The sequence below is a fragment of the Brassica napus genome, chromosome C3 (genome assembly GCF_020379485.1).
Source record: "Brassica napus cultivar Da-Ae chromosome C3, Da-Ae, whole genome shotgun sequence".
NCBI lineage: Eukaryota > Viridiplantae > Streptophyta > Magnoliopsida > Brassicales > Brassicaceae > Brassica > Brassica napus.
This window is the reverse complement of record NC_063446.1, coordinates 14436239-14464229: the sequence shown is the minus strand read 5'-3', so window position 1 is coordinate 14464229 and position 27991 is coordinate 14436239. Positions and strand designations below refer to the sequence as shown.

Here is a 27991-nt window from a genome sequence, read left to right as displayed (position 1 = left end):
GTAGCTAGTTCGAAATATATATATTTAGAATAATAATATCTACAGATTCTTATTTCTGAAAAACAAATACATAACCACAGAGAATCATTGATTATCTCTAACAGATTTTTTTAAAAAAAATAGTAGATAACACGTTAACAACAATAAAATGCTAAATAATTAATCAAGCAGATATTTAAAATCCACATATATAACCAAAAAGAGTTTCAACAAAATAAAACCTAGTTTTTCAAAAAAAAAAACAAAAAAAACCTATCAAAACAAAAGTAACTGATAGCCATTCATTCCCTTCATAATTCATAAACATTAGGTTTTCTTGGTGCTTGACCTTGATCATCAAGCTCGTGGATTGTATAGATTCGTGGGTTGTAATTCAGATGCAGAATCTTTTTCAGCTTTATGACTAGACGACATCACCGAGCAAGCTTTACCACATAAATAAGAGCCAAAAAGGATAACCACGACAGTTAACACAGCCATTACTCGAAATAACACTTTCACTCTGTCTTCATATGGTGATGTATCCATGGCGTTAGCGATCCAAAACTTCAACCAGTTCTTGTGTATCCTGATTAGATGAATAATGCCTCTTATTGTGAAAGTCTTTGTAGAATACATATATATAGAATAGGATATTTATTTAGTATAATTTTGGATAAGTCCCCTGTCTAATATCTTCCCTAAATTTAATATCAGATAAATCAGATTTATATATTCCTTCAAAATCTAAAATAGTTCTAAATAACATTTGTTACAAAATGTTTTCGTTTTTAATTTTGATACGAGTATCTCGTCTTTATGTATATTCTGATAAATTAAATTAATAAAAAATATATAACATGTGCTTAGGTAATTTTCAACAACAGTCTGACCGATATTATTACTAATATTATTATTTTGGAACACTAGGGTAAACCATCCAAGACTACTTGGCTTGCCTGCTTTATCAGATTTGAAACATCGTTTTCGTATTGGTCCTCTCTTATAGGCAAATGGCCTTGCAATCTCTGACCAATATAATTTAGACTATAAAAGAAACTAAAACTATGAGACGACGTCGTATCGCGGAATCCGCTTCGCAGAAGACTATGACAACGACATCGTATCACCCAAATTCGCAAAAGACCCACACTCCTAACGCGACCCATAGTCGTGATTGTAAAACGCAATTTTAGGAACACAGTCGTGATTTTAAAACGCGAGTTTAGAAAATCGCGTTATTCTAGAATTTTATTTTGTCAACACAAAAAGGCTTCATCGTTAACGATTATCCATCTTCTTCTACGGGGAAGAGGAAACGTCTCTCCGATCGCCGAAGAGAGTATCTGGACCTGTTTCCTTCGTGGGTCAGTCTTCGATTCGCCTCTCTTGTAACGCATCTACTGTTTTCGATTTGGAATTGGATTGCTAAATTCGAAATTGATGGATCAAATCATATCTTTGAATCTAGTGATTTGGATTGTTTATTAAAGTTTATCTTTTTTTTTATCATCAAGCTGAGACCTTTCTATATTGATGGGATCAAATTGAAAGTGTTTTGTCTTTTTCGTTGATTGTAGAATTTGGAAAGAGAAGCTGATATGTTGCTTGAGAGGCTCTCCAAGAAACCACCTTCGCTTGTTGATCTATGCGTTAGGTTAGCTATTGATAATGTACGCTACATTGGGTACGTTGGTGGCGTTGATTTTCAGCTCCTTGAGAAGATCCTGCAGCACTGTACGTTGGAACAGCTCATGCATATAGAGGATTCCACTCAGGTAAGATTGATTTAACTGTATGTTGTTTGATGGTTTCCTATCTTTAAGTTATGTGTTGTTTTTGTTTTGTTAGGATACTGATCTTAGTCCTGTGACTAATGAGTTATGGAAGAGGTTCTATGAGAAGCAGTATGGTGCTAAGAACTTGAGTTTTGTCATGGAGAAGATGGAGCGGAGTAAAGTCAGTTTCAAGTGGAGAGAGTTATATGAGGTTGGTTTTTGTTTCATCATCAACTCTTGATGTGATTAGATATAGAAGCGTTTAAGTGCTTAAAAGATATAATAGCCATTGTGGGTGTATGTATCCAGGCAAAGTTGAAAGTTGTGGAAGAAGATGAGAAGGAAGCTGTTGATCGACTTAAGCAACGCTACAAGAATGAAGACGCAAGTACGATCTCTTGCAAAATTGATTTTCTATTATGGCCATTTGATAGCATGTTCTTAACGAAAATATATTGTCAGGGAAACAAAGTCGTCAAACTAAGCTCTGCGCAAAAGCTCCTCCAGTGAAAAAACCTTTCTGGGGTAATAATCTCTGTGTGATTCTTTTGATTCATCTGGTCCAAAAACAGTATGCTTCATTCATGAATCGGTTTCACCATTCTTGCGTTTTGTACTCAAAATGGTCTTCTGTGGAACGGTTTATCTGCAGGTAATAGTGGAACAAGTTACAATCTTTCGAATGTCAAGAGCAACATCATGAAGAAGGCCAAACTAGATGTTTTAAAGAGGTTAAACAGATCCTTCACCTTTACAATGTACAATCACAAGGCTTACCAAGTCTTGTATTAATCATTTTCTTGATTACAGTCAAGAAGTGAAGAATCTCACTGCAATTAAGAGGAACACGATTCAGAAGGGTTTCAGGTAACAACAGTCTCTATCTATAGATCCGCACTCGTTTTCGCCTAAACCAATGATCCGGTCTCTTACTTTGTTAACCAAACTCTGCATTGTCTAGTAGTTCTGCTTCAAAGAGAACCGGCTTATCAGCAAACCTGCCTTCAACATCAAGAAGCAACTCTTGTGGCGAACAAGTGAAAAATCTCACTGCAGTTAAAAGGAACACAACCCAGAAGCCTTTCAGGTAGACACAATATGATCTCTTACAAATACCCCTATGACTTTATCTATTGATCCTCTAAACCGTTGATCGGCTCTCTAACTCCATTGACCAAACTATGTCTTGTCTAGTATTTCTGCTCCAAAGAGGACCGGCCTATCCTCGACTGCGCCTTCGACTTCAAGAAGTGGTGAAGGGAATCTACCTCCAAAGAGGATCAAATGCCTTCTTGGGGCTGCTCCTTCAACTTCAAGAAGCAACTCTTATGGTGAAGGGAATCTACCTCCGAAGAGGATCAACAGCCTTACTGGGTCTGCTCCTTCAACTTCACGAAGCAACTCTTATGGTGAAGGAAAACTACCTCCAAAGAGGAACAGCCTTCCTGAGGTTGCTCCTTCAACTTCAAGAAATACAGCCACCAAAAGAAAACATGTAATATAACCTATGACATTCTTTTCTGATCATATTTATTCAAGTGTATCGTTTGCATGCGTGCTTCAAGTTTCGAACTTTTGTTGCTTGAGGATAAGCAACAATAAATCTTTAAAGATTCTGCAATTATGGTGATTGAGATGTTGCTTTCTACTTATTGCTCTGTTTGAGAAATCTCACAACAATAGTTTATATGAAGAAATTAGAAAACAAACGATTCGGAAACTAGAGGAAGAGTGTGAGAGAGGTTAGGGGGAAGCTTGGAAGTAGCCAGAATACCTAGAATGGTCAAAAGAGAGTATGCGCTTGAGAATCTGTGAGAGTGGTTTTTGGAAAATAAATTAACAACCAATTCGACTAATTAGTTAATTTACCAGTGATTAAAAGATTAAGAGATGTTGAATATAATATAGTAACTTCATGTTGAATGTAGGCTTTTAGTATACAGTGTCATATTCATATTCATGCATTTCTCACACCATGATCTCCTGTTACAATGCAACGAAAACACGCTTTTACTGAAACAAAGCAACCAAAGGAGGAATTACATGTCATGGCAGCAGTCAAATGAGTGAAACAGAGCTTATATGGTTCAGTTCTCAGATGTCAGCACTCCAAAGTGTAACAGAGCTTCATGGCACACATAGTGTAAACAGAAAACAAACCAATCTGCTTAACAATGAAAGGCTCTTCATCTCAACTCATCGGTTCATTTATATTTGATTATAGTGAAACAGAGGTTTGTTCTCTGATGTGTTTCTCTTATGCTCTGCTATAAGGTTGATATCTTGTTTCCACAACGAAACATCTTCTTTCTTGGTAATCAGCCATTCCTTTTTTTTGGGGTCTTAACTACTCTTCAAATTCTGTTCCATGGTATTTACTTTATTATCTTTCTAATTGTGCATCATTTTGAGATAATCAGAGGGAATATTATTCCCAACATCATTTTAGTTTTAGACTTTTCGATTTGCAAATTAATCTCTAAACTTTTATATAATTTTGTCTTGTATTTAAAAATATTTATAATATGTGTGTTTAGTCTTTATATATATAATAATGATATAGATAAAAATTGGGTAAAATTTGTAAGTTTTTTTAAATAAAAAGCATTATTAGAATTAATTAATAGTAAATATTAATTAATATAATATAGTTATAATATTCATTTTGAGGAAAAAGAAAAGTAAATTGGAGTGAAACAAAAACTCATTAATTTTTTTTTTTTAAATTGATGTAAACCATTAGAGATGCCTTGATGTACAATTTATTCTGTGGTTTTATATGATTTACAATTTACTATAAATATCTATTATTTATAAGAGTTTTAAGAGTTTAAACAATAGTTACATTAATATATTTAGAAAAATTCCCTAGGATGACTTTTTTTTTTAGTTTTTGTTACAAAAATAGCTTTTAATGAAGAAAATGATCAAAATAAGTTTTATTAATAGATAAAAATATATTTTTACCATAGGGTTAACTAATCTAGACTTAGAGTTTAGAGTTAAGGGATGGAGTTTTGAGATAGGGTTCTAAATTAAAAAAAATAAAAATTAAAAATTTCAAATAAAAAATGAGCTATTTTGGTCATTTTCTTTCTTGAGAGTTATTTTTGTAACAAAAACTTAAAAATAGTTATCTGAGAGAATTTCTTTGATATTTATGACAACTTCATTTAATGTCAGCTAGATGAGTACAATATTCTAAAGCCATGTTTGTTTTAAGGTTTAACACAAAAGAGAAAGAAATTAAGTTATATATGACTAAATAGATTGTCTTGTATTATAGGCATTGTTCTAAAAATCGGTATATGCAGCATCAAATAAGTCTTAGCCGAAATGAATTTTTTAAAATCCAATTTATATGAGTCAAATTGGTATAAATCATTTTAAATCGGTATTAATCAGTTTAAATTGATTTAAGTCAATCTAAATTAATATAAATATGTTAAATCAAATGTTAGTATAAATCCATAAATTTGTCTAATTCATTTTGTTTTGTATATGTAATTTTGATATTCCCTCAGAGTAATTTTATAGTTAAACTCAAAAACTAAATATCTTATATAAATGTGATATACATATATAAAATAAATCAATAATTGTTAGACACATGAGTCACACTTAAGCTCTGAATAATCTGTCGCTGGTCCTCTTTTACGAAGCGTTTAGTTACCGTTTCTTGAACATTGATTGTATGCACAAGAAATACTAATATGAACTAAGTTCTTAGACAGTTTTGACCTCGGATCTTAAATCCAGTAAGTTCATAGTAAGCTTAAAAATATCGACCGACAATGGAATTCTTTGTTCATGTGCATGTGAAATGAGCTCATCTAAAATAAAAATAGGACACATTACCACGTAACATGAGCTTGCTCAATATCATTAATGCCAAATCTCAAAATGCAAGTGCTACCTCATGATCCAATTTAATTTCCATATGGCTGCCAACTAAACATTAAAGTTTTATAACTACACTCTCTACATTATTAGTTATTTTCGATATTGTTATATACTACCACGTAATATATTGCATTCAACACTTCTCATAAAAAAATCATAACTCTAAAATTAAAAGATTTTAAGTCTTGCTAAAGAAAAAGATTCTGAAGAAAAAAAATGTTGAGATCTCTTTCCCCATATATTAAAGCTAAAAAGCCATATTTAAAAGGAAGAGTTAAAAATAAAATAAAAACTGACTGAATTTTTAAAAGAAAATTCTAAAGAAAAGAAGGAAAATCTTGGTGTCATCCATCATCATCTTTCAACCTCCGAACTTCATATCTTGTTTATCTAAGCGTTGGATAAATGAAGTGAGGACTTTAATGGTTTTGATCTGACATTGTAGAGACATTATGTAACCAGCTGTCTCTTCGAAGAGCGCGTCCACACCAAGCGCCGTTCCTCCGGGAATAATCCTCTGTAATGCCTCAATCTTCTCCTTTAGCTCTTCTTCTTCATCATCTTCTTCTTCACCGGACACACACACGCTTGCCTTGGTCTGCGACAATCTCCGTTTGGTTCTGCGCTCGAAACCAGCGTCGCGTGATTTCACGGCGGCTGAGGACAACACCGAAATAGATCTAGTGTTGTCGGAAGTTGCTAGAGTTTTCTCCATTGTGTGTGTGTGAGAGAGAGAGAGAGGAGTGAAATGCTTGAGAGAATAATGATAAGTGAGGAAAGTGCATGTGTGAATGTGTGTGTATATATAGATTTAGTGGACAAAATGGCTACTGTAGTTTTTTAGGCCAGTTGCCCAGTTCAATACATTGTACTTTGGTTTGTAATGAACTGATTTGTTTTTAAGTAAATAAACAAGCTGAGTTTAATTAGAGAATAAAGACAATACTATCGGTTTAGTGTTGGGTTTGTCTGGTCTCTGACCCTCCTAGTTACATTTCTTGCATAGTTTAGTGCAATGGTTGGTTAGGAACGAATTTCAGTATGGTTAGACTAAAGATACGATGTCAAAAACCCTATATTTAGTTTTTATTTATTAAAAAAAAACTATACTTAGTAATGAGAAATTGTTAATATTGCCATCAAAGCTGGGTCCAGTTGTACGTTTTTCTATATTATATTATCCTCGTGTTATACGGGTTGTGTATTTCTTTTTATTTCTCGCTTGTGTAACATAGAATTGGATCTTGAAAAAGAGACTTGGTTTTTCACGTGCCATGTCGACTTGTTTAGACAATAGTGGCCACGCACTCACTTAAGTAGATCATGCTCACATCTAAATTGGGTTTTGTTTTTATGAAGAGCGAGGTATTAATCTAGTAATGACTCAGCAATTACTGAATATTGTATGTGTTGTTACTACAGGCCGGTTAAGTAATAGTAAAGCGTTTTTTTTTTTGCATATGAATGTAATAAGTCCAAATAAACGAATATTTGTAAAGAAAGAATATTATATACTTATACATGTAAAAGGTTGATCTTCTATTTTACCATTTGCAAATTCTAACAAAAGATAAAGACTATTAGTTCTAAAGTTAGAAGAGGAAATATTATTTTAACTTCAAACACATAAGTTAGACGACGACAAATCCTAACCCTATAGTGAGTTGATGTAACCAGTACGGAACGAGACATTAGTGTAAAGAAAAGACAACGCGCGTGGAGATAAGGAGAATGACCCAGTGCTGCATGTGCATAGGAACAAGGGAGTGAAGAAGAGGGGACCTACACGAAAGCCCAAAGAGAAGGAAAATGTGAGAGAGAGCACATGTGCTCTCACATGATAATCTCTTGAAAGACCCATCCCCATGTGCCCCTCTCTATACACACCCAATGGTACATTAATACATACTGTAATTGTATGTCTGTATACATATCTCGATGGATGAGAACGAGATCTAATGGATACTCCTACTCTAGTAAGAGATAGTGAAGTGGTTCGTACAATGGGGATCTATCTCATCTATTACTTGCTCATGAGATTATATCGGGCATGGTGGCCACATGTCACTCCCGTGGGTCCTCCACTACCAATGTCTTTAATATTTTTCTTGAAACTCTGAAATATTCAATAATCGTTTCATTAGAATCCGTCAATAACAAGAAAAAGAGACAATCAAGTTAAAATAACGTATGCCAATTTCAAATCTAAAAAGGAATTGAGACAATTCATTAATTTATGATTTCGCATGTTTTAATAAAAAAATAACCAAAATGACAGACATATTAGCACGAATTGTTCATATAAATACATCGATTAGTAATTTTTTTTATAAAGGTTGCATTTGGTCAATAAAAAAAATATAATGTTGATTATGGATTTTAGATAGTAGTAGACTATGATTTCATTGTTTGAGAAAATACATAACTCGATTAAAAAAAATTTAAGGCTTTATTGAGAGTGTTTATATATTTTTAAGAATATGTAAAGAAAACAAAAGAAAATAGGAAAATGTTTCCAAGGAGGGGACGAAGAGGGGTTTGGTTTCTCGGGATTGAGATTTACAAGAATCGGGTGCCTTTCTCACTTCACCATCTACCAAACTGACACTTACCCAATTCTAGTATCTATTTATTTATGTATTTCAATTTACATTAAATATGTTACAAAAATAACACACTGTTGAGAAATTCAATTTCAGCTTTTTTCTTCTCAGACATCTTTCACATTCATCTTGGAATAATCAATCCCATTCCATGTCGTTTAGTATCTTTTCTCTAGCTTTTTCAAGAGTTTCAAATTCTTTTTAATGATCAAAAGGAAAAACTAAATATTCTTGCTTATTGCTAGTGCCATATTTGTTGTTACAAACTAACACCGAAACTGTGACGGGTTTTGGTTAAGACAAGACAAGATGTCTTTTAGAGATGAGGAAGGAGAGGAACGAAGAAGCGATAGGGAATGGTTTGTTTTAGCAAATACAAAATACAATTATATTGGTCGAGGAAAGTTTTTCTCTAAGGCTGGAGATATGGGCCAAGCCTGTGGACCCATCATGATGGGTGATCTCTAGGACAACGCTTACAACATTGTGGTCCCACCGCGAACGTTATTTGTCTCCTTTCTTATCCACATTTGGTTGTGCAGTGGGAGTGGGATATATAATTTGAAGCATACGTGTAAATTTTCTGATTAATCGATGGTATTTGAACTGAGACCCAACTAATTCTTTCAAAAAGTTGATACTGAAAGGTAGTTCAAAAAAAAAGTCGATACTGAGGAATCGTTTGATTTCAAATTTTTTAATAAGACCTAAAACATGATTTTATATTCTGACCAATTAGTAATAACTTAGTTGTCCGGGAGCACTTCGGTCAAGTGGCAAGGAGAAAGGTTTGGGATGCCAACGCGTTTCAAATTTGATTCACCTGCTATACGAAACTAAGTCACATTCTTCCTGGATATCTAACATGGATATGGGCTATTGTTTTCGATCCATTTGAATATCCAGAAAAAATGTCTATCCATGGACTGAACCTCCACTTGAGAATTAGTCTGGACCTTTCCATAGGCTCGGGATACCCCAGGTTAATAAAAAGAATAACTTAGTTTCTAATATGATTTTTTTTCTAATATGGATATATTAGTTTCTAATATGATTCAAATTTAAAACTAACGGGGTTTACGACTTGTCTTAAGTTCTCTTCTTTTCACTAGATTATCAAAAATTGGTTGTATATAACCCGAATTTTCTTACATATATTTTTGCTGCAAAACATTCAAACAAAAAATAATAAGAGATTCTAAAGAAAAAGAACAGAGCTCTTAGAGATCACATTTCTATTTTGTGAAACCACAAACTTCTTCAATATGAAAAGAGGTTACTACAATTTATGGCTAGAGATCTTAAGCAATCACACCACCTGCTTAAAATTAAATGGTAAGGTTGCATACGACCATTTTTAATGGTCTTTTATTCTGAGGGAAAACATTTTCTAATAATGCATCAGTTTTGAAAAAAAAATGAGTTTATGAATAATGTTCTCTCAAATCCGAGAGAATACTATTCACAAACTCATTTTGATATTAAGCTTTTCTATTTATAAATTAGCTCTTAAATTTTTATATAATTATGTTTAATATCTAAAAAGATTTAATATTTATGTTTTATACTTTAAAAAAAAATGTTAGTACTTTAGTAATGTAATTATAAGTTTATATCAATCATTATATCCTTTTTAGAAACTAAACTTATGTTTATATTGAAGATTTAGTTCAAATAAAATTCTATTTGGGTAAAATTTGTATGTTTTGTAAAATAATAGTAAGAATTTTAAAATTAATAATAATTAGTAATAATATAAATATTTAAAATATTTTTTAATGGAAACCATTAGAGCAAAATATAAACTAATTTTGAGTTTACCTCATTTTCCTCATTTTGAAAAAAAAAATGAAGTAACTATCGGAGATTCTCTAACAAATTTTAAACCACAATACTACGTATCTTATTACTTGAATTTGTTATTACTTTGGAAGGGAACATGTTTAAGAACAAACAAGAGAACTATACTGTTTATAAGGAAATATATACACGAATTGTTTTCTTAAAGATGAAGTGACAAATGCAGCTTTCTATTGCTTTCTATTTCTATCGTGATATTAGAAAGAACAAAGTGATTTCTGTGTAGTATGGGCTCTTACTACCACATGTGTTGGTTGTGCCATCATCATCATCATGCGCGTCCACAGTAAACTCTGCTACATCTTCTGTAGCCAGCAGTTCTCTAAACGTGAGAACATCAGAACCTTGCCTGTCGTTTCTATATGCCACGATTATTTAACATCCATTTATTTATCTGTCAGAAATTGAATGGATCAACATTTATAATAAAAAAATCAAAACAATTTTGCTGTGTGGAAGGCAAATTTCCTTCTTTAATGGCAGAAGTTGGAACATACTATGTTCTGTGTGAACAAGGCCCGCTTTAGTACATGTTTGACATGCCGTACCGAACAGCTCCAACTTTCCGGTGAGCAGAACCACCAGGAGCAGCTGCAGCCGCTGCAACTCCTATTCCAGCGGTCGCCTGTAAAAGATTTGTATCGATTATGATCCGGTCACTCCTGTTTTCAGCCTTGTGCAATCCGGTTCGAGACAAGATAAACGGGTTGTTATCTATGTTGATGGCGACGTCTGGAGAGTATCTATTGTACTGAGATATCTGTCTTGCCTGCTTCTCAGACTCCATGGTTGTTGTTCTCCTCTCTTGTTGCTTTCCCACGGTTGCTGCAGCAGACTGTTGTGGAAAGGGAAGAGCAGTGCTGCGGATTAATGATCTCGGGTCATATGCTTCTCTGCTGGTTCTGCCATTGTCATAAGGCGCCACCGGGCCCATGAATGTGATTGGTTTGGTACCTGAGAGGTTTCTTTGAGGTGCTTGTGATGTTGTGTATTGATTAAGAGGAATGTTTTGAGTAGTTTCAGGGTTCAATGTGTTTGTGTTATTCATAAGTTTTGGTTGCCCACCTCTTGCAACTGCGGTTGAGTGTATAACTGTAGATCTGAAAGCATACAAACACAGAGTCAGAACGATATTATGCGTTCCAGTTACCAACATGGTAGGTCTTACCTGGGAAGAGAGGCATGTTTCCTTTCTAGAGGTGCCACAGGGCCAGTTTTCCCGCTGTTTTCTTCAAGATGCGCAAACTGTCTCCTGAACTGATCAACAGCACTGCATAACAGTATAAACCAATGTCAGAGACTGGATGTAAGACAATGCTGGTTCAGATATGCAATCACAGATATTAAGACCTTGGATAGAGAAAGTTAGTTTTATCAGCGCCGTTCATGTGATCTTTTAGCAGCTGAGGATGGTACTCAAGTATCTCCCTGGATATTAGCTCTCTGATATCCTCTTTAGTCACTTTTCTTCTCTCGAACTCAAATTCCATCTTAGTGATGGGTTGACATGAAGGCTCCCTCTCCACTTTCGCCAATCCCTTGAAATATGGATCAGCAAGTGCCTAATGATATGCAAGTATTAGAAGAAGAAAAAAGCAGTTTAGTGTGTCATCTCAAAAGAACTAGAAAGCTGAAACTTGTAGTAGATGTTAAAAGCAACCTCTTGAGCAGTTGGACGGTCTTTGGGATCAAAAGCAAGAAGCCTCTCAAGCAACTTCAGAGACAAAGGATCTGCGTTTGGAAATTTCTGAGTAAAAGGAATGGGTGGCTTTTTCCTCATGCTTGTTAAGTACCTCCTTGCCTTCTCATTCCTTACCTGTATCATATTGCTTTTAAGATTTTTGCATAAACTCAATACACTCAGTTAAAGAAGAAGAAGATCAGTACCCGGGAGATGGTGTCCAGGGAAGGTGTTCCTAGCAGATCAGTCATTAGATCCAGTTGGTGAACCACATTCTTTCCAGGGAAAAGTGGTTTTCCCATCAACACTTCCGCAAAAATGCAGCCTATACTCCATATGTCAATTGCTGGTGTATACTACAAAAAGCTACATCTACCGAAAGTTAGCTCCCAGTAATCAAAAGATGCTTTATAGAGAATCAATAAAACACCTTTGAGTAGAAAGATCCACAAAGCTCTGGAGCTCTATACCATCTTGTAGCAACATAGTCCTGTAAATATCATAGAAAATAAGATTGAAGAGAGTATCAGATCCTGTTAAGAGAATAAAAAGGACTCTTAAAGTGCTAAATTTTGCAACTCACTGTCCAGATGATTGTTGTGGGAGTATCATTGAATGCAACTCTTGCCAACCCAAAATCACAAATCTTAAGTTTACAGTTTGCATTTGCCAATATGTTCTTTGGCTTCAGATCTCGATGGTAAACATTAGCTGCATAACAACCGAGGAGGTCCATGAGTTTTACACAGACACAGAGAGAGATTCAAAGATGAGAAGACTAAAGTCACAGAACAAGAGAAATGGATTACCTGTGTGAATGTACTTGAGTGCACGCAATAACTGATAAAGGAAAAACTGGTAATGCTCTCTTGTCAAATCATCATTGGCTTTAATGACTTGATGAAGATCAGACTCCATGAGCTCAAACACAACGTATATATCTTTGAACTCTCTTCTCGAAGGAGGAAGCATGATGTGCTTGATCTCAACTATATCCGGATGCCTTAGGAGTCTGAGCAGCTTTATCTCGCGGAGAATCCTCGCAGCATCGGATATATGCTCGAAGATATCGTGTATTTTCTTTATGGCAACTTTCTCACCTGTTAGAGTGTCAACGGCCGAGCAAACAACTCCGTAGCTGCCTTTTCCGATTCTTTCTTGGATTTTGAATCTGGTGGCGTCGCCGTAGTCAGAGAAGAACTCCATCTCCAGATTATTCTGTTAAAGATAGGTTTTAGAAAATCAGGACACATAGATTGCTACAATAATACTTCACGAACCTTCTGAACTACTACTAGTATGTGTGAAAGCTATTGCTCAACGAGGTTATTACAAACTTCATTTTTTTTCTCAATCAACCTACTCTTTAATCCTTGTCAAGAGAAACACATTATAAACCACCTTAAAAGTTCCCAACATTAACCTAAGGAAAGCAAAACCTCATAGTTGAATTGAATTGATCCACCAAACAATGCCATATGAGCTACAAAGCACAATGGACCAACACATAAAATTTCAGACACGTGTTAAAAGATTCAGACAACTGACAGAAGGGAAATAATCAGACATAAAGTCAGAACTGCCATTGCTAATAAAGAAATTGATGCTTTGGAGCTCAAAACTCACGCAAAGTTACACACAAGAATAAAATATGATGCAGAAGGTTGAGATTAATCAGAGCAGATAAAAAGCTGATGCTAAAAGGGACGGCTAAAGAAGCATCTAGGCAAATGTGAAAAAACCTGAACAAACAAAATAAAACTCGCTACCTTGCAATGAGTTACAACATCGTCATGCGTTGTAGTAGTTAGACACACTTGTAACGTTCATCACAACAAAAATATAAACTCACAAACAGAATATCAGAATTGCCCAAAACGGTAAACAAAGGATTAACCGCAACAATCACATATCAATAATATCTCACCGTAAGCCATTGTTTTGATATATAATTGGATCGAATAAACAGAAGATTTTTTCACAATAATATCTCACCTTCTCTCTCTCTCGACCAATTGGTGAAAGCAGAGTGACAACAGCATTGCTTTAAGCGCACGTTTTCGTCAGGAGATCTGATCACCGACACACAAGGGATTGTGAGGAGAAAGAAAGAGTGACAATTGAGAGGAGAGAGAGAATGGAATCTAGATGGATCTCTTCTTTATGGTGCTGGTAAACTTTGCTGTTTAGTAAAGAAAGTAAAGAAGGGAAATAAAATAAGTCAACTTCTATTTAGGACATGACTGTTTTTTCCGCTACCAAAATTTTTACGGATGAAATGCCAGATTGAACTGATACTGTTGGCCAATCGACAATACATTCTTTTCAAATTTACTCTTTGTCCCTGATCAGTCTCTGTCCACTCTAAGGAAGCCCCGTCTCACGCGAAGGTGATAGGTCATGCCTTCAGAAAAACTTGTTCCATCTTAATCCACTTCAGGTGCTGGCCCAGCTGTCGTGTCTAGCGCTTAACAGCGTTTCAAAACAATCATACAAACTCCTATAAATCGCTGCAAACTTTTTAAAATCAAAAGCTGGTTCCAGTTAGCGTTTGCTTTTGCGGACGGTTGCGGGAGAATAATTTTTTTTTCTTTTTCTCAAAAACGATATAAATACAAAAATAAAAATATTCAATAAAAAAATTAAATTGGAATTATAAAAATAATAAAATATGTCTATTATATTTTAATTAATATTATAAAATTTCAAAATAAAAATATTTTCTATAATTTTTAAACATTTAAAACTATAACTTTCTAAATATGATTTTCATATATATTATAATATTATGATTTTTGATATTTTTATAATTATATAAAATGTAAATATTGTTAATTTATTATTTAACCGCTGGTGTATTTAGTAGTTAATCAGTCATAAGTATTCCGCAAACGCATCAATTTCTAACCGCATAACCAATCATACAAATTTCTTAAAACCGCTAGAAACCGCAACCATCCGCATCCGCAAACTCCTGCAACCGCAACCGCTGCGTTTGAACCAGTGGGCCCTTGATCAAGTGTTATATTAGTATGTAATCAAAATCATTATTAGTATATGACCTGTAATTTGATCTTTATTGCCATTCTTTCATCTCCTCCTTATCCATTTTTTTTAATTGTAGCTAATCTTATAAAAAGAGGTGTTAAACGTAATATTAAAAAATAAAATTGCACGCTATAGCGTCCTAAAAAATTATATTTCATTATCTAACACGTTGACCTTCTTTGCTTGAGTACAGTGTATATTTTCTATAATTACTGTAAAATATACTGTGATTCTTCGTTATCCACACCTTGACCTACTTTGCTTAAGATATTATATATAGTATATTTGTATTATGTTTGGTAGATTAAGATATTACTATAGAAAACTAACAATTTCAGTATTTAAATTATGTGTTGGATTTTTATTATTTAAATTTTTATTTATTTAGTGCTTCAATATATATATATAAACGCTTCCAACACGTATCCGCTTCTTAAATATTTTAAAATTTTCGCCTCTACGCTTCTTTGTGTTCCCGTTTCCGCGTCCCCGCTTCCGATTCCATGTAGCATAGCATATAATAGACTTAAGAATACATGTAATACAATATACTTCTGTATTCTTGTAAATGGAATAGTGTATTTTCATATATATAAGGTTGGAATTTTGTGTATGGCTCGTTGTTCTATTATAATTGCACGTGTTGGGAAAGATCTTAAATGTAAATTATTACAATGAATGGTATATATTGTATAGTTTAATATTATATAAATATAATATTACATAATATATATTTTTTAAAGATTTTGATATTTGGGTTTAGGATTTATATTTGAATTTATGATTTAATGATTAGAGTTTATCATTTAGTATTAAAAAGGTGAGAGTTGAAGTTGGGATTAACATTAACTTCTTCCATATAAGTATTGTACATTTCATAATTTCACCAATATATACTATACTATTTATTTGGTTTTATTTTATTTGGATTTATGGTTTATATTTGGATTAAGATTTTATATTTAGATTTAGGGTTTAGTGATTAGAGTTGAATGTTTAGTATTATGGTTTGAGTTTGGCATTAAATTATTTTATGCAATCATAGATATTTCGTAATTTTACTAATATAAAATATACTATTTATTTGGTTCATTCTGTTTGAGTTTAAGATTTATATTTGGATTAAGGTTTTATATTTGAGTTTATGATTTAGTATTTAAGGGTGGGTGGAATTGGAATAGGGTTTATTATTTTGGTGGGTGGAAATAAAGTTGCGTGCTGTATTATTTCGATGATATATAGAACAATCTGGTTTAACTGTGCGAAGTAAACTGAATACACCATTTATTGCAAAAGTGTTCTATGTATTTTCCGAGCACTGTGAAAACATATGCGGTTACTGTGTATTTTTTGAGTCCTATATTATTTTAACGAACAAAATCTTATATTTTTATCCGCTCATTTTATTGCACCCCATAAATATGTATAAGGTAAATTAATGTGTTACGTGGCTGGCTGTGTATAATTTGATAGTGGATAATGCTGATTCAGTCTTGTCCATATCTTCCATCTTTGACGTCATCTACTCTCTATCTTTTACCGGTTCCTTGCAAATAAAAAGGGTATAACCGATTCAAATGATGCTCAAATGTTAGCTTTTTTTTTCTTTTTGTCATCAAATCAAATGTTAGTTTGTTAATAACTTCAAAATCAATGACATATCCTTAATTTCTATTCAAAATTTGATGGTTCAGAAAATTAATCCTGTTAAAAATTACTAAACTTTGGTTTTAAACCTTGTCTTTTTTTTTGAGCAAAAAAACCTTTTTTTTAGCAAAAGAACATTTTTTTTAGCAAAAAAACCTTTTTTCAAAAGCTTATTATTGTTCTTGGCAATCGTTTGCTACTATAAAATTCATTACTAACGCTTTGTTCTGTTTTATATGATTCTATCTATAGTTATCTTTCAACTTCTAAATCGTGTGTGAGCTTATATATTCTGAATTCATATTAAAGCGATTTATAGAAAATAATGTTATTTAAAATAATAATAATAATAATAATGTTACGTTAAAATAATTATTGATTTCCTATTATATAACATTATCTAATCACTACAACATAGGGAAGCCCCCTTGGTCTAGTGGTTTGACCAAGGGTTCATTAATGCTTCTACATCAAAAGATCTGGGTTTCAATTCTCGGAAAAGACGGAATTATGCGAATTAAAAGAAAAAAGCTTACAAGAGATCTGCAGCATGACGCAAATAGTACCGTCAAGCGAATCTCATAGGGCGGCTCAGATGATGCAGTCAGATGTGAATCCTCATACGGCAGGTAGAATTGTCGGCGGTAGAATCATCTGTAATATTTCTAATAGTTGTAATAGCATAATTATCCCGAGTTAAAAAAAAAATCACTACAACATGAAAATTTAGTTGATAACAATAGATATGTCAACAGAGTGTTTGGCTAACATAAACTTGTGAACCAGCTATTTTATAAACCACCAAGTTTATTTAATTGTGTATTTCATTCACTTACTCGAACTATGTATGCATTTTAATGGTTTTCTCCAGCCTCATTGCTAAAGCGGTCCATGCCCAATTGTCTCCAACCAGAGCCGGCCCTTTGACCGGAAGTCCATGCTTTCAGTTTCTTTCTATAAAAATTATATTTCGACAGCACAAGAATAAAACTTGTCTTTGTCTAGTGGTTTAGTGGTTTATCTTTGGATAAACGACTTTCAAAGTCCAACCACGGTTCGATTCTCCATTACCAATATCAGAATTTTTAAAAAGAAAAAACTGGCCAATTTTTTTTTTCTTATATAGTTGGTAAAAACCTAGGACCTCCCTCTGTCTCCAACTACCTCCATTTTAGGCAACCCATAAAAATCATAGTAACCAATCTCCAATAGATATTGTTTTGAGTCAGATGTACGTACAAACATCTGACGTTTACAGCCGTTGAATATGGAATCCAATGGGTTGCCATTTCAGGAAATCATGAACATGGATCTACTGTGAACTGTAAATTGATGATTTTCCTCTATTCATTATGGTTTTATTGTCCTCTCTCAGATTAATCCCATTTGTGGAAGATGACTCATATCAAGTCCAAATAGCACAATAAATAATTTGATGGCCTTTTAAATTTCCGTCTCCGAGTATACGGTGCACTTGGTTCCAAACTATCAGTTGTCCAATAGCATTGACATCTTCTTGCTTGACAGTAAATATAACATTTTTATCTTTCTGCATGTGTTAGAAATATATACTCGAAAGGAGTGGGGATTACTTGATCAATCCACATTTATAAAAAAAAAGTATAAAGATAAATCATTTTTATCACATATAGTAAAAATAGGCTTAGATATTTTTCTCATTATTACGCATATCTCAACATTCATTAAAAAGACCCACCAACTAGTCCTGGTGAATAACCCAAAACGTGGAAAAAAACAAACTGAAACGATCAACAACCGGCATTAAGCACTTTCTATTTCAATTTGATAACGTTTTATACAATGTCAATGCATCTTTTACATACTATTTGTCATGTTGAATTTATTATGTTAATAATTTAACTACGTGTTAGTGGTACAGCGGTTAAACTCAACCTGGAAAGTTATGGGTTCGAACGCCGCTGGGAGGTGATTATCTTGAGGGATCTTCGAACCCAATACGGAGAAGCATGCTAATGTGTGGCCACTGATGAGATTTATATAGGGTGATCACCAGCCCTCCAGGATGCTTTGGCAGGTTCCCCGGCTAAGTTCTAGTGGACAGTCATTGACGCTAATTGGATCTTCTCGAAGCTCCGGATACCAAAAAAAAAAATTAATTTTCTTTAAGTAATATTATTTTAAACACAATTAATTGTGAAACTTCTTTTTTTTTGGGTCAAAGAAAAGAACTATGAAACTATATATCATGTAATATGTTTTAATACTTTTTGGTATGGGTAAACACAACACTCGGAGAAACATCTACGTAAATAATATAAACGTGGCAACATTGCAGTTCTCTAACCTTTTGCAACTGATTCATCAATCATCAATGTGATTTGCGCTTACGTAGTACATTGAGTATATCTTTTTGTTTAGTCGCCTTAATCTAGATTATAGATTCGCTCAGTCGTCACGTGGATTAATTATTAGCTAATCAAAAGCATCATCCTCTTTTATAATAAAATATTGTACTAATACGATCTGGTCTGACTTTTGAATTTACCACAGAGGACGCAGACAGGCTAATTATTAGCTGGTTTTCACATTTTGTCAATAACTATCTTCCAAGTACACACATGCCAGAAGTGACGTGGCATCAAATTTCAGCATAGAAGTAGAATTGTAGGACACATTCAGACACCAAACTCCCTGCGTTTAGATTTTGTTCTCTCTTCTAAATGACTAGTCATGCCACTCCCAGACTAGCCATAATCTAAATTTTATGACTAGTAATGTTTTTTTTTTTTTTTACAAAATCATATTTTTAACTTCTTCACTTGTTATACGTATATTTGTGCAGACTGATATACTATTGCTTTGCTTCTTTGAAATTTGTACATACATCAGGTGTTTTTAATAGAGAATATTACTTTGTCTCTTTCATTTTTTTGGTTTGACTACCTTTCTTTCAGCTTTCTTTGTCGCCACATTTTCAAAATTCAGTACCATAATTTTTCCTGGATCACCTTTTTCCTTCTCTCAACTTTCTGGGCCACCCTTTTCCCATAATTGATAAACCAAGTGTGATTTTTGATTAATTCATTAATTAATTAAATTAAACAAAATTATAGATGTGTAGCCCAATCCTATAATAATCCACGCTTAATGGTTTTTTCTTCCTTTTCTTCTAATTAGATTTTGAAATTAACATAATTGAGTTTTGAACTTCTTTTTCATGGTTCCATTTAAATGTCTTGTTTTGAATTACTGATGCTATAACCTTATTTATGTGACAATGAATTTAGACCGTGTATATATATAGGAAGTCGAAAGAAGACACGAAAGATAAAGAATTTTTTTTTTGGTAAAAGAAAGATAAAGAATTCTCACAAGTTTTGGGAAACGATTCTTGTTTTGTCGTTAAAGTGACACGTACTGTTATATATCTTCTTCGCATCGGTTTCTACTTTGGTCTAACTAAAACAAAAAAAAAAAAAATTGCAAAGAATTATAATTAAAAATGTAAGTTTGTTATCGTTTCTTTTGTAAGCAACCATTACGTACGTTGTTAACTTGTTATCCTATGAAAACACTAATAATTGAATCTACTAAAACACACAAAAAACAAACATATATAGAATGGTGAAACTGGAAAACAAGAAAATAATAATAATAACAAGGACTTAATTATAATTAAAAGTAAGAAGTTTAAACGTTGCTTTCCACAGTATATTTAGCTTATTTTAGTTTCTTTCATAAACAAAAATTACTTTGTTATCTATGAAAACATTAATAATTGAGTCTACTAAAACATATATACGCACTAATAATTTGCCCTAAAAGCACCTAAAACAAGCAGAGATACAACGTTCGAAACTGGAAATGAATGAAGGGTAGCGAGACAAAGAGAGTAAGAGATAGTGGGTGTACTTCTTCTTATACGCATCATCCTCCTCTTTAAATATCTTCATCACTTCGTGTTCTTCATATATAATTTACCTTTGTTAAGGAAACAACAATAAACGAACCTCTCTCTCTCTCTCTAAACTCTCTTTATACACAAGACTGTGGAGTCTGCATGATGCTGGTGCTAATAAGAAACGCAGAGGCAGCTTTCAGATGATAATTGATCGCTTATTAATTCAGCGACAGTTACGACTCAGTTGCGACTCATTTCGGCGACTCCACTAACCGTAACAGCGACACTTTTTGATCTCATCACCTTCATCGTAACGTCCTATTTCTTGTTGCGGCGATCTTCCGCCGAACAGGGCCATGATACGGGTCATTCATCTAGCTCTTCTTTTACTCATAGCCACAACTGCCCAGTCACATAATTATATCCTGGTAATGTTTACTTTAGGGTTTAAAAGTTACACATATATTTGGGTGATATATACATCTTTAGATTTTTTTTTTTTTTTTGCTAACAATATCTCTATATCTTTAGATTATACTAATATGTTATTTTCTTTTAAGGCTTCCGATGGAGACACCGTAGAATGCGTCGACCGGAATAAGCAACTAGCCTTTAAAAACTATCTGTTGCGAAACCACAAAATCCAGGTATTTTTTCAAAAAAAAACATAGTTGTTCATTTGTGTTTTGATTCGATAGCGATTATCTTTAAATTCATATGTTGATCCAATATTTTTTTTGAAGAAATCTAATATTTTTTTATTGTAAACAAAATACAGGAAACACCATCAGATTATCCTATTATGAAGAAGGTGCAAAAGAAAAGCATCTGGTCAACTTCTGAAGCGCAAATTAGCACCGCAAAGTGTGAGATCGGAACAGTGCCGATACGACAAAAAGAGGCTATTTCGAATCATCAGAGAACCCCAAAAACTAGCACCAATTCTACGTTTACTCCCCAACACGAGGTATTTAAATCTACATTATATCTTACATATTTGCAATAAATATTTAGATGACACTATTCCCTTGTAATTTTGTAACTTGTAAGCATAGTAAGACTACGGTTTTATGGGTTTGTCTTAAATTTTACTATTTACAACGGAATAAAGATTATGAATTTCACATTTTTAATAGATTTAAAAGTTTTTTGGAAATGATCGATATTCTTTGAATCAGGCACATGAATAAATACCATGGCCCATTTCCCATTTTGTAAAAACTTACATGTAAAAAAGACCCAAATGTTTATAGAAATACACGTAAGAGTTGTCCTACTATATTCTTAAAGTTTGGCTTAAGGCCAAAGTGTTTTTTCTTGTGTGGTAAAAGTTGACAGCTAAGGCCAAGTTTTTACAAAATAAGCTCAGATTAAGCCAAAATTTCATAAAAAGAACACAAATTTTATTTTTAATTTTATATACGAAATTATAAAAGTTATAATAAAAATCATGGTAAAAAGTCTCAATGTTCATCTTTCTTTCTTATAAAGCATATATATATGATAAAAGGCTCAATTTGTTCATCTAATATTTCATATTATTGTTGGGCCGGCTCTGTGTCTTTTTTTTTTGTATAGACTGATTAGAGAACTAATGTTTAATCTACAAATAGCATTTTGCCTATTAAATGGATTATATTATTAGTAGTATATGTTAGAGATTAACGGTATTAAGGTATATATTTATTTGATGATAGTATGCGGAAGCATCTGTGCATGCCCCGCCGAAGCTATACGGTACCAGAGCAACCATTAACTTATGGAACCCATTGGTCGAAGATAGTGCAGCTGAATTGAGCATATCCCAAATATGGCTTTCCTCCGGGGATTATGACACACATGATCTAAATACCATAGAAGTTGGGTGGCAGGTATATTAATTTATGTAATTTTTTTTTTGAAAAGAGCTTTAATTTATGTAATTGACTTAAGATTTACTTTACTCTGATCACTTAGTTTATATATATATATATATATATGTGTTACTTCAATAATTTTGTTTTTAACTATTCAACCATTTAGGTATGTCCGGGGCTATACAACGACAGCAAAACAAGATTTTTCATCTACTGGACGGTACGTCTGTTTTTTTTTTATCAACTTTGTCTTTTACATTTTTTTTTGTCTTTTACATATTATTATAACTATAAATTTATCATAGGAATTCTTAATATCAAGTTAATTAACCCATAGTGGTAATACTACACGTAATAGTTTAAGTTAACGTAATAATTAAAAGACTAGCCGAATCTGTGTTAAATCCAGTCAATTTGTTCCTTCTGGAAATCTAGTCTTTTAAATATATTCGGTAAGACAACCTTTTACCAAAAAATAATAATTTTTGTTGAAAAAAAATAATAATATTAATAATACTTTGTATGACTCGACCACTATTACAATATAGTTTCAGAAGGAATTTCAGAACTCGCTTAGATCTGATTTTGTTCGACAGTTTGTTTTTTTTGTTGTTCATAAGTTACTTTTTACAATTATATACTTAAACAAAGAGGAATCATATATTTACCAGATATTAAAAAAAAATACTTTAAAATTATGCGTCAAAAAATCTAAAGTATGTTACAGTTAAAAAATGAAATATACTTTTAATCTAGTAATTATAAACATTTTTAAATATATATATATATACTTTTTGTTCTCTTCAGTTTGGGTTGGACATGAATTGGGCCTCCATATTTTTCATATCTGCTCAAACAGAAAACATGTATTGGACATAACTTTATAATAATAAAAATTATGCTTTTCAAAAATACGTTCTGAAGAGTACTACTTTTTAACGTATCTATAATTTTAATCAAGGGATTAGACAAAAATCTAGAATGAATTAGAATAGCTCATTACCAAAAACCCGTGCAACGAACATGGATCCATAATGTTTTAGTATACTGTATATATTATAAATATTATCCATATTAATCTCTTAAAGAAAACACTATTATGTGATATATCTGAAGGTGACTAGATTAACTTAGCGGATGAAATGTTTGTAAGAACTAAATACAGTATTATTAGTACTTATATATATACATACTAAAAAATGCCAGACTTTTTTTATCATGTATAAGAATACAAACTATACCATTGGAAAATCATATTAATTAAACGACAATAAAGTAAATACAAACTATTCCTTTTTCTGAAGTAGACAAACGATTAGTTTATTCGAAAAGCTTACTTGTAGTAATTTGTTTTCTTCAAATAAATCTGATAAACTGTAAACTCTTGATTTAAGTTACCAAATAGATAAAATAAAGTTTCTTGGTTATTATTCGTTATACCGTTTATGATTATGAAAGTCGTTCAACAGAAGTAACCTCTTTAAATATAGCGTATCAAAAATTTATCATACTCCTATCAATCCAAACGAATTGATAGCAATACCATAAATAATTTTTTTAGAGTGACGGATACAATATAACCGGTGGCTACAACCTTGAAGAACCTGGATTTATTCAGATTAGTAACAATATTGTCTTGGGAGGCTCTATTACGCCGATATCTAGCTTTGGAGGAAGCCAATACGAGATGACAATTCTCGTTTGGAAGGTTGGTCGTCTCTAATTACTTTTTGTATCAGACCTAATTATTTTTCATATTGTTTGTCTAATATATTATTGTTTTCCAATTGATGTACATAAAAAAATGTAGGACCGGAAAAGCGGAAACTGGTGGTTAAGTGTTGGGACTAACAACACAATAATAGGATATTGGCCTCGGGAGATTTTCACTTCCTTAGCAGATCACGCGGTTGCGGTGGACTGGGGAGGTGAGATTGTAAATTCTCAGAGGTTTGGTCGACACACGAAGACCGAGATGGGCTCGGGACATTCTCCCGAGGAAGGTTTCGGGAAAGCGAGTTATTTCCGAAACATAGAGACTGTAGACTGCTACAACACCTTCCAGTCAAGCCAGGTGATACATCCGCACGCTGAAATCACGAACTATAACATCAGCGTTTTTCGTACCGATGATTGGGGCACCTCGTTCTTTTACGGAGGATCAGGATCTAGCCATACGCATTCAGGAGTTGCTCCACTAAGTTTAAGTTTTTCTCTTATTTATCTTATTTTTAGTATATTTTTCATTATCATTTAGTTTATTTCGTATTTTAATATTTTTTTTTTTTTTTTTTTTTTTTTTTTTAAAGAAACATAAGGTATTTTAATATGTTCGATTAAGCCTTTTGTGTAGACTTTGTTTATCGTGGACATTTTATAATAAAAATCTTATGTAGCTTTGCAAACTGACCATTCGAATATTTTGTTGTCCGGTGTGATCGGTTAATGATTTTATGTTGTGTAAAAGAAGAAATTTATATGTTCAGTTGAATGAATGCGCTGCGTGTATTAAGTTTGGTGAGGTGAACCTGTTCTTGTTATATAATGTAAAATAAGATTATTGACTCAGTTAGTAATTCTTCTTTTGTCTTTTTGTAGTCACGCTGATTCGTCTATAGCGTATTTCAAAATATTATTCACCTCATTAGACTATAAACACATAGATCTCCGAGATTATATATATAAACTGTAGTATCATGATTTATGTTTTATTCATTCTCAATAAACTGAAAAGCAACAATTATAAAGTTCATCATTTAACTCAATTTGCCAAATTACTTTATAAAGATAATCGATTAATTACGGCAACAACACCTGGACGGATTTCCACCACAGCGTCCATCATTGTACCCCTTCGATCCACAATCATGCCAACATGCAAAATTGTTAAGTGGAAAACCATTACATAGAAAAAGGCACGGGGGACGGGTTGCTGCCTCGATCACTGCACAATATATATACAATGTTTCTTTTTTCAAAAATAAATATAAATATACAAAGTTTCTTAAACTGAGATTTTCCTCTTGAAATTATCAAAGATACTGAAAGTAACACTTGCCAAAAGTAAGAAAAAAAAGTAGCACATACCTGTCACAGCCGAAACGTTGTGGTTAGAAATCGAAATTGTTAATACCACTACAAAAAAAATTGCTATCGAGGTTTTTGTGATACCCATGTTATAGAGATTTTGTTAGTATTATATTGAGAAGAAGTTATGTTGCATTATAATTCTCCGTGGAGAGTTTTATTTATAGGTTTTTTTTTTTTTGGTCAAAATTTATAGGATTCTTTTCCTAGGAAATCATGGAAAGTCTCAATTTAATTGACCAAAAAAAAAGTCTCTATTTAATGTTCTATTTAATATTACCTGTCAATAATTAAATCTTCCATATTTGGTTGATTTTATTTGACTCATACAATCTTCCATATTTCGTCGATTTTATTTGGGTAATCAAATCTCAACATATAATTATATCACTATTTGTTGCGAATTAATGCAAAACAGTATACACAGTTAAGGTGTCAATTCGGACTCGTCCGGCCCAGTCCAAATCCGCCAAATCCGTAAATATTTGAGTTCGGTCCAGCCCGATCCGGTCCAAAAATATTTTGAGCCTAGAATTCCGAGTCTAACCCAGTCTTTATAGAGCTATAGGGCTTTTCAGATTTTTTCAAAAAATAACTTGTCATTGTCAATTCCATCGTTTTAATATATGTAAATTTTCATTAAAAAAATAGTTTCATTTTTTTTTGTTTTAAAATACAAAATTAGTTTGAACTTTTTTTTTTTTATCAAAAATGTTTTACTTTTTCTTATGCTTGAAAAATATATTATAAACAAACCAAATTTAATAAGATTTAAATAAACAAGTATAAATTAAAACTAAACATGTAAGAAAACAAAATTTATGATAAACATCGTTAAACGTTTCTACTTTGTATATTGAAAAAAACACATGTTGTACATGAAAGAAGAAAATACATTTACAAAATTTAAAACGTGACACTTGTAATGATCAAATAATAAAATCATTAACAACTTTTATATTTGCTTTATCAGAGTTTGGATAAAAATATTAAAATAATATGTCAGTATACTAATAATCTTTTAGATTGAAATAACAATAATATTTAAACTAAATTATAAAATTTTGGGTTTTCGGACCGGTTCTAGCCCAAACGGGCTTAGGTCCAAAATATCCAAAGCCCAACTGGACTTAGCCTGAAAGACCCAATGTTTTTTGGACTTGTAAAACTAAGCCCAAGCCCGCTAACTTTTAGAGCTCGCGAGTTCGGACCGCAGCTTCGGCCATAATTGACATGTTTATGCACAGTCAATATTTTCAATCCATTAACATCTATATATACTATTATTTGTGTAGTAATTTTTAGCAACAGAGTTCATACGTTCAAGGTAGTAAATTAATATCGATTATACCCTTAATGAATTAAATATATAAATTAGTAAAAATAAAAAACGAATTTGATTTTTTAATAATATAAGTGATAAAAACTAATAATAATAAGAATTATCCAAAATCTTAAAAATATTTTTTTATTATAAAAAGATAATTCCTAAATATATTATAATAAGATAATTTTTATTATATTGTGTTGTTATTTTATATATTGCACTGTTATCTTGAAATAATATTTTTCTATTATCAAAATCGAAAATTTAGATATGAAATTATTTATAATTAAATATTAATCAAAAAACATTTTTATAAAAAAAAATCGTCATACATAAATAATTTGATGTTTAATTTAATTTTTAAAAAAATATAAATTAAAATTAATCATGCTAATTTTTGAATTAATAAAACATAAACTAATAAATGTTCACACAAACGTGGATGGTAAATCCACGAAACGTAGAAACTAATCTTAATCTTCTGGGCGATTCAGTAAATATTTCCATTCTCACTTCTTGTTCATCTTCTCCAGATCTCAACGGTGATGACAATGAGAGAGGAATCAAAACCCGTTTGAAAAGATAATTTCTGATATGGGTCTCGCTTGTGTCCTTTCTCCTCCAGCTGGGCGGAGAGAACCACTCCACAAGGCGTGGCTTTTGGCGGAAACAGCTCAGGAAAATATGAACCCTGGCCCTCACTCTGTCCATTCCTCGTTTGGATTGAGTCTATGCTCACAAACTAATCTTCAGAAGATGAAGGAGAAGAACCTTCATTGTCTGCTACGTCTTCTTGCCATAGTTTAAGTGTATGGAAAGAGTGGCAAATATCCGAACATGTTTCAGATATATTGGTTATTTAGATATTTTTAGATTCCTATACATCAGAATGACTCAACTGAAAGCCCAAACATAAATTTATAATATTCAAACAAACCTAATTTAAAAAAAAATGATATCTAAAAAATAATTCATACCTAAATGGATAGCCAATGTCTATGTCTAACTAATTTTATAAACTAATAAAATGATTCTTTCAATGTGTTTAGCTAAATTAAATGAAATATAAAAAGTATTTTATATAGTAAAATAATTATGTGGAACAAACAATTAAGTAAAAATAAATGTAATAAATTTTTATTATTTTAATTTAAGTTATTATTTTCAAAAAAAAACATATCTTTGAATTCCTTTTTTGGCTACATAATTTTTTACTGATTGAAACTAAAATAAGAAAAAAGTAGTAAAACAAACTAAACTGGACGTTTAACCATATACAAAACTTAGTTAGTTTACTTTTTTATTTTATAATTAGTAAAAAAATATTATTGATTAACTA

The 27991-nt window shown here is 32.2% G+C and overlaps 4 protein-coding genes and 1 long non-coding RNA gene across 7 annotated transcripts; 2 read left to right on the top strand and 3 right to left on the bottom strand.

The window, feature by feature from the left end:
- The first annotated feature begins 1190 nt into the window (after positions 1 to 1190).
- LOC106388289 (transcription elongation factor B polypeptide 3-like) lies at positions 1191 to 3409 on the top strand. Of its 2 annotated transcripts, none has more exons than XM_013828323.3 (9): positions 1191 to 1346; positions 1560 to 1757; positions 1831 to 1968; positions 2067 to 2145; positions 2220 to 2282; positions 2410 to 2488; positions 2568 to 2624; positions 2722 to 2844; positions 2952 to 3409. In XM_013828323.3, the coding sequence occupies exons 2-9, from the start codon at positions 1581 to 1583 to the stop codon at positions 3259 to 3261; spliced, it is 1026 nt and encodes a 341-aa protein (XP_013683777.1). In that variant the 5' UTR covers positions 1191 to 1346; positions 1560 to 1580; the 3' UTR covers positions 3262 to 3409. The 2 variants fall into 2 exon arrangements, with proteins under 2 accessions (XP_013683777.1, XP_013683775.1); XM_013828321.3 differs by having other exon boundaries at positions 2719 to 2844.
- Positions 3410 to 5869: 2460 nt separating this feature from the next.
- Positions 5870 to 6595, bottom strand: LOC106385477 (transcription factor PAR1). The gene has a single exon (XM_013825391.3). The coding sequence runs from the start codon at positions 6373 to 6375 to the stop codon at positions 6022 to 6024; it is 354 nt and encodes a 117-aa protein (XP_013680845.1). The 5' UTR covers positions 6376 to 6595; the 3' UTR covers positions 5870 to 6021.
- A 3899-nt stretch (positions 6596 to 10494) lies between these two features.
- Positions 10495 to 13994, bottom strand: LOC106384001 (mitogen-activated protein kinase 20). Of its 2 annotated transcripts, none has more exons than XM_048752643.1 (9): positions 13800 to 13994; positions 12614 to 13022; positions 12388 to 12515; positions 12235 to 12294; positions 12011 to 12160; positions 11784 to 11939; positions 11474 to 11685; positions 11292 to 11393; positions 10495 to 11223 (listed from the first exon to the last, which is right to left on the bottom strand). In XM_048752643.1, exons 2-9 carry the CDS (start codon positions 13008 to 13010, stop codon positions 10647 to 10649), a joined length of 1782 nt encoding a protein of 593 aa, XP_048608600.1. In that variant the 5' UTR covers positions 13011 to 13022; positions 13800 to 13994; the 3' UTR covers positions 10495 to 10646. The 2 variants fall into 2 exon arrangements, with proteins under 2 accessions (XP_048608600.1, XP_048608601.1); XM_048752644.1 differs by lacking the exon at positions 13800 to 13994 and adding an exon at positions 13574 to 13793.
- A 4907-nt stretch (positions 13995 to 18901) lies between these two features.
- LOC111203945 lies at positions 18902 to 24536 on the top strand. Its single transcript, XM_022698107.2, has 7 exons — positions 18902 to 20810; positions 20943 to 21029; positions 21161 to 21349; positions 22080 to 22253; positions 22405 to 22458; positions 23800 to 23946; positions 24049 to 24536. Exons 1-7 carry the CDS (start codon positions 20739 to 20741, stop codon positions 24493 to 24495), a joined length of 1170 nt encoding a protein of 389 aa, XP_022553828.1. The 5' UTR covers positions 18902 to 20738; the 3' UTR covers positions 24496 to 24536.
- A 380-nt stretch (positions 24537 to 24916) lies between these two features.
- LOC106388292 lies at positions 24917 to 25559 on the bottom strand. The gene is made up of 2 exons (XR_001277822.3): positions 25326 to 25559; positions 24917 to 25182 (listed from the first exon to the last, which is right to left on the bottom strand). It is a non-coding gene; the product is annotated as an uncharacterized LOC106388292 (long non-coding RNA).
- Between the last annotated feature and the right edge of the window lie 2432 nt (positions 25560 to 27991).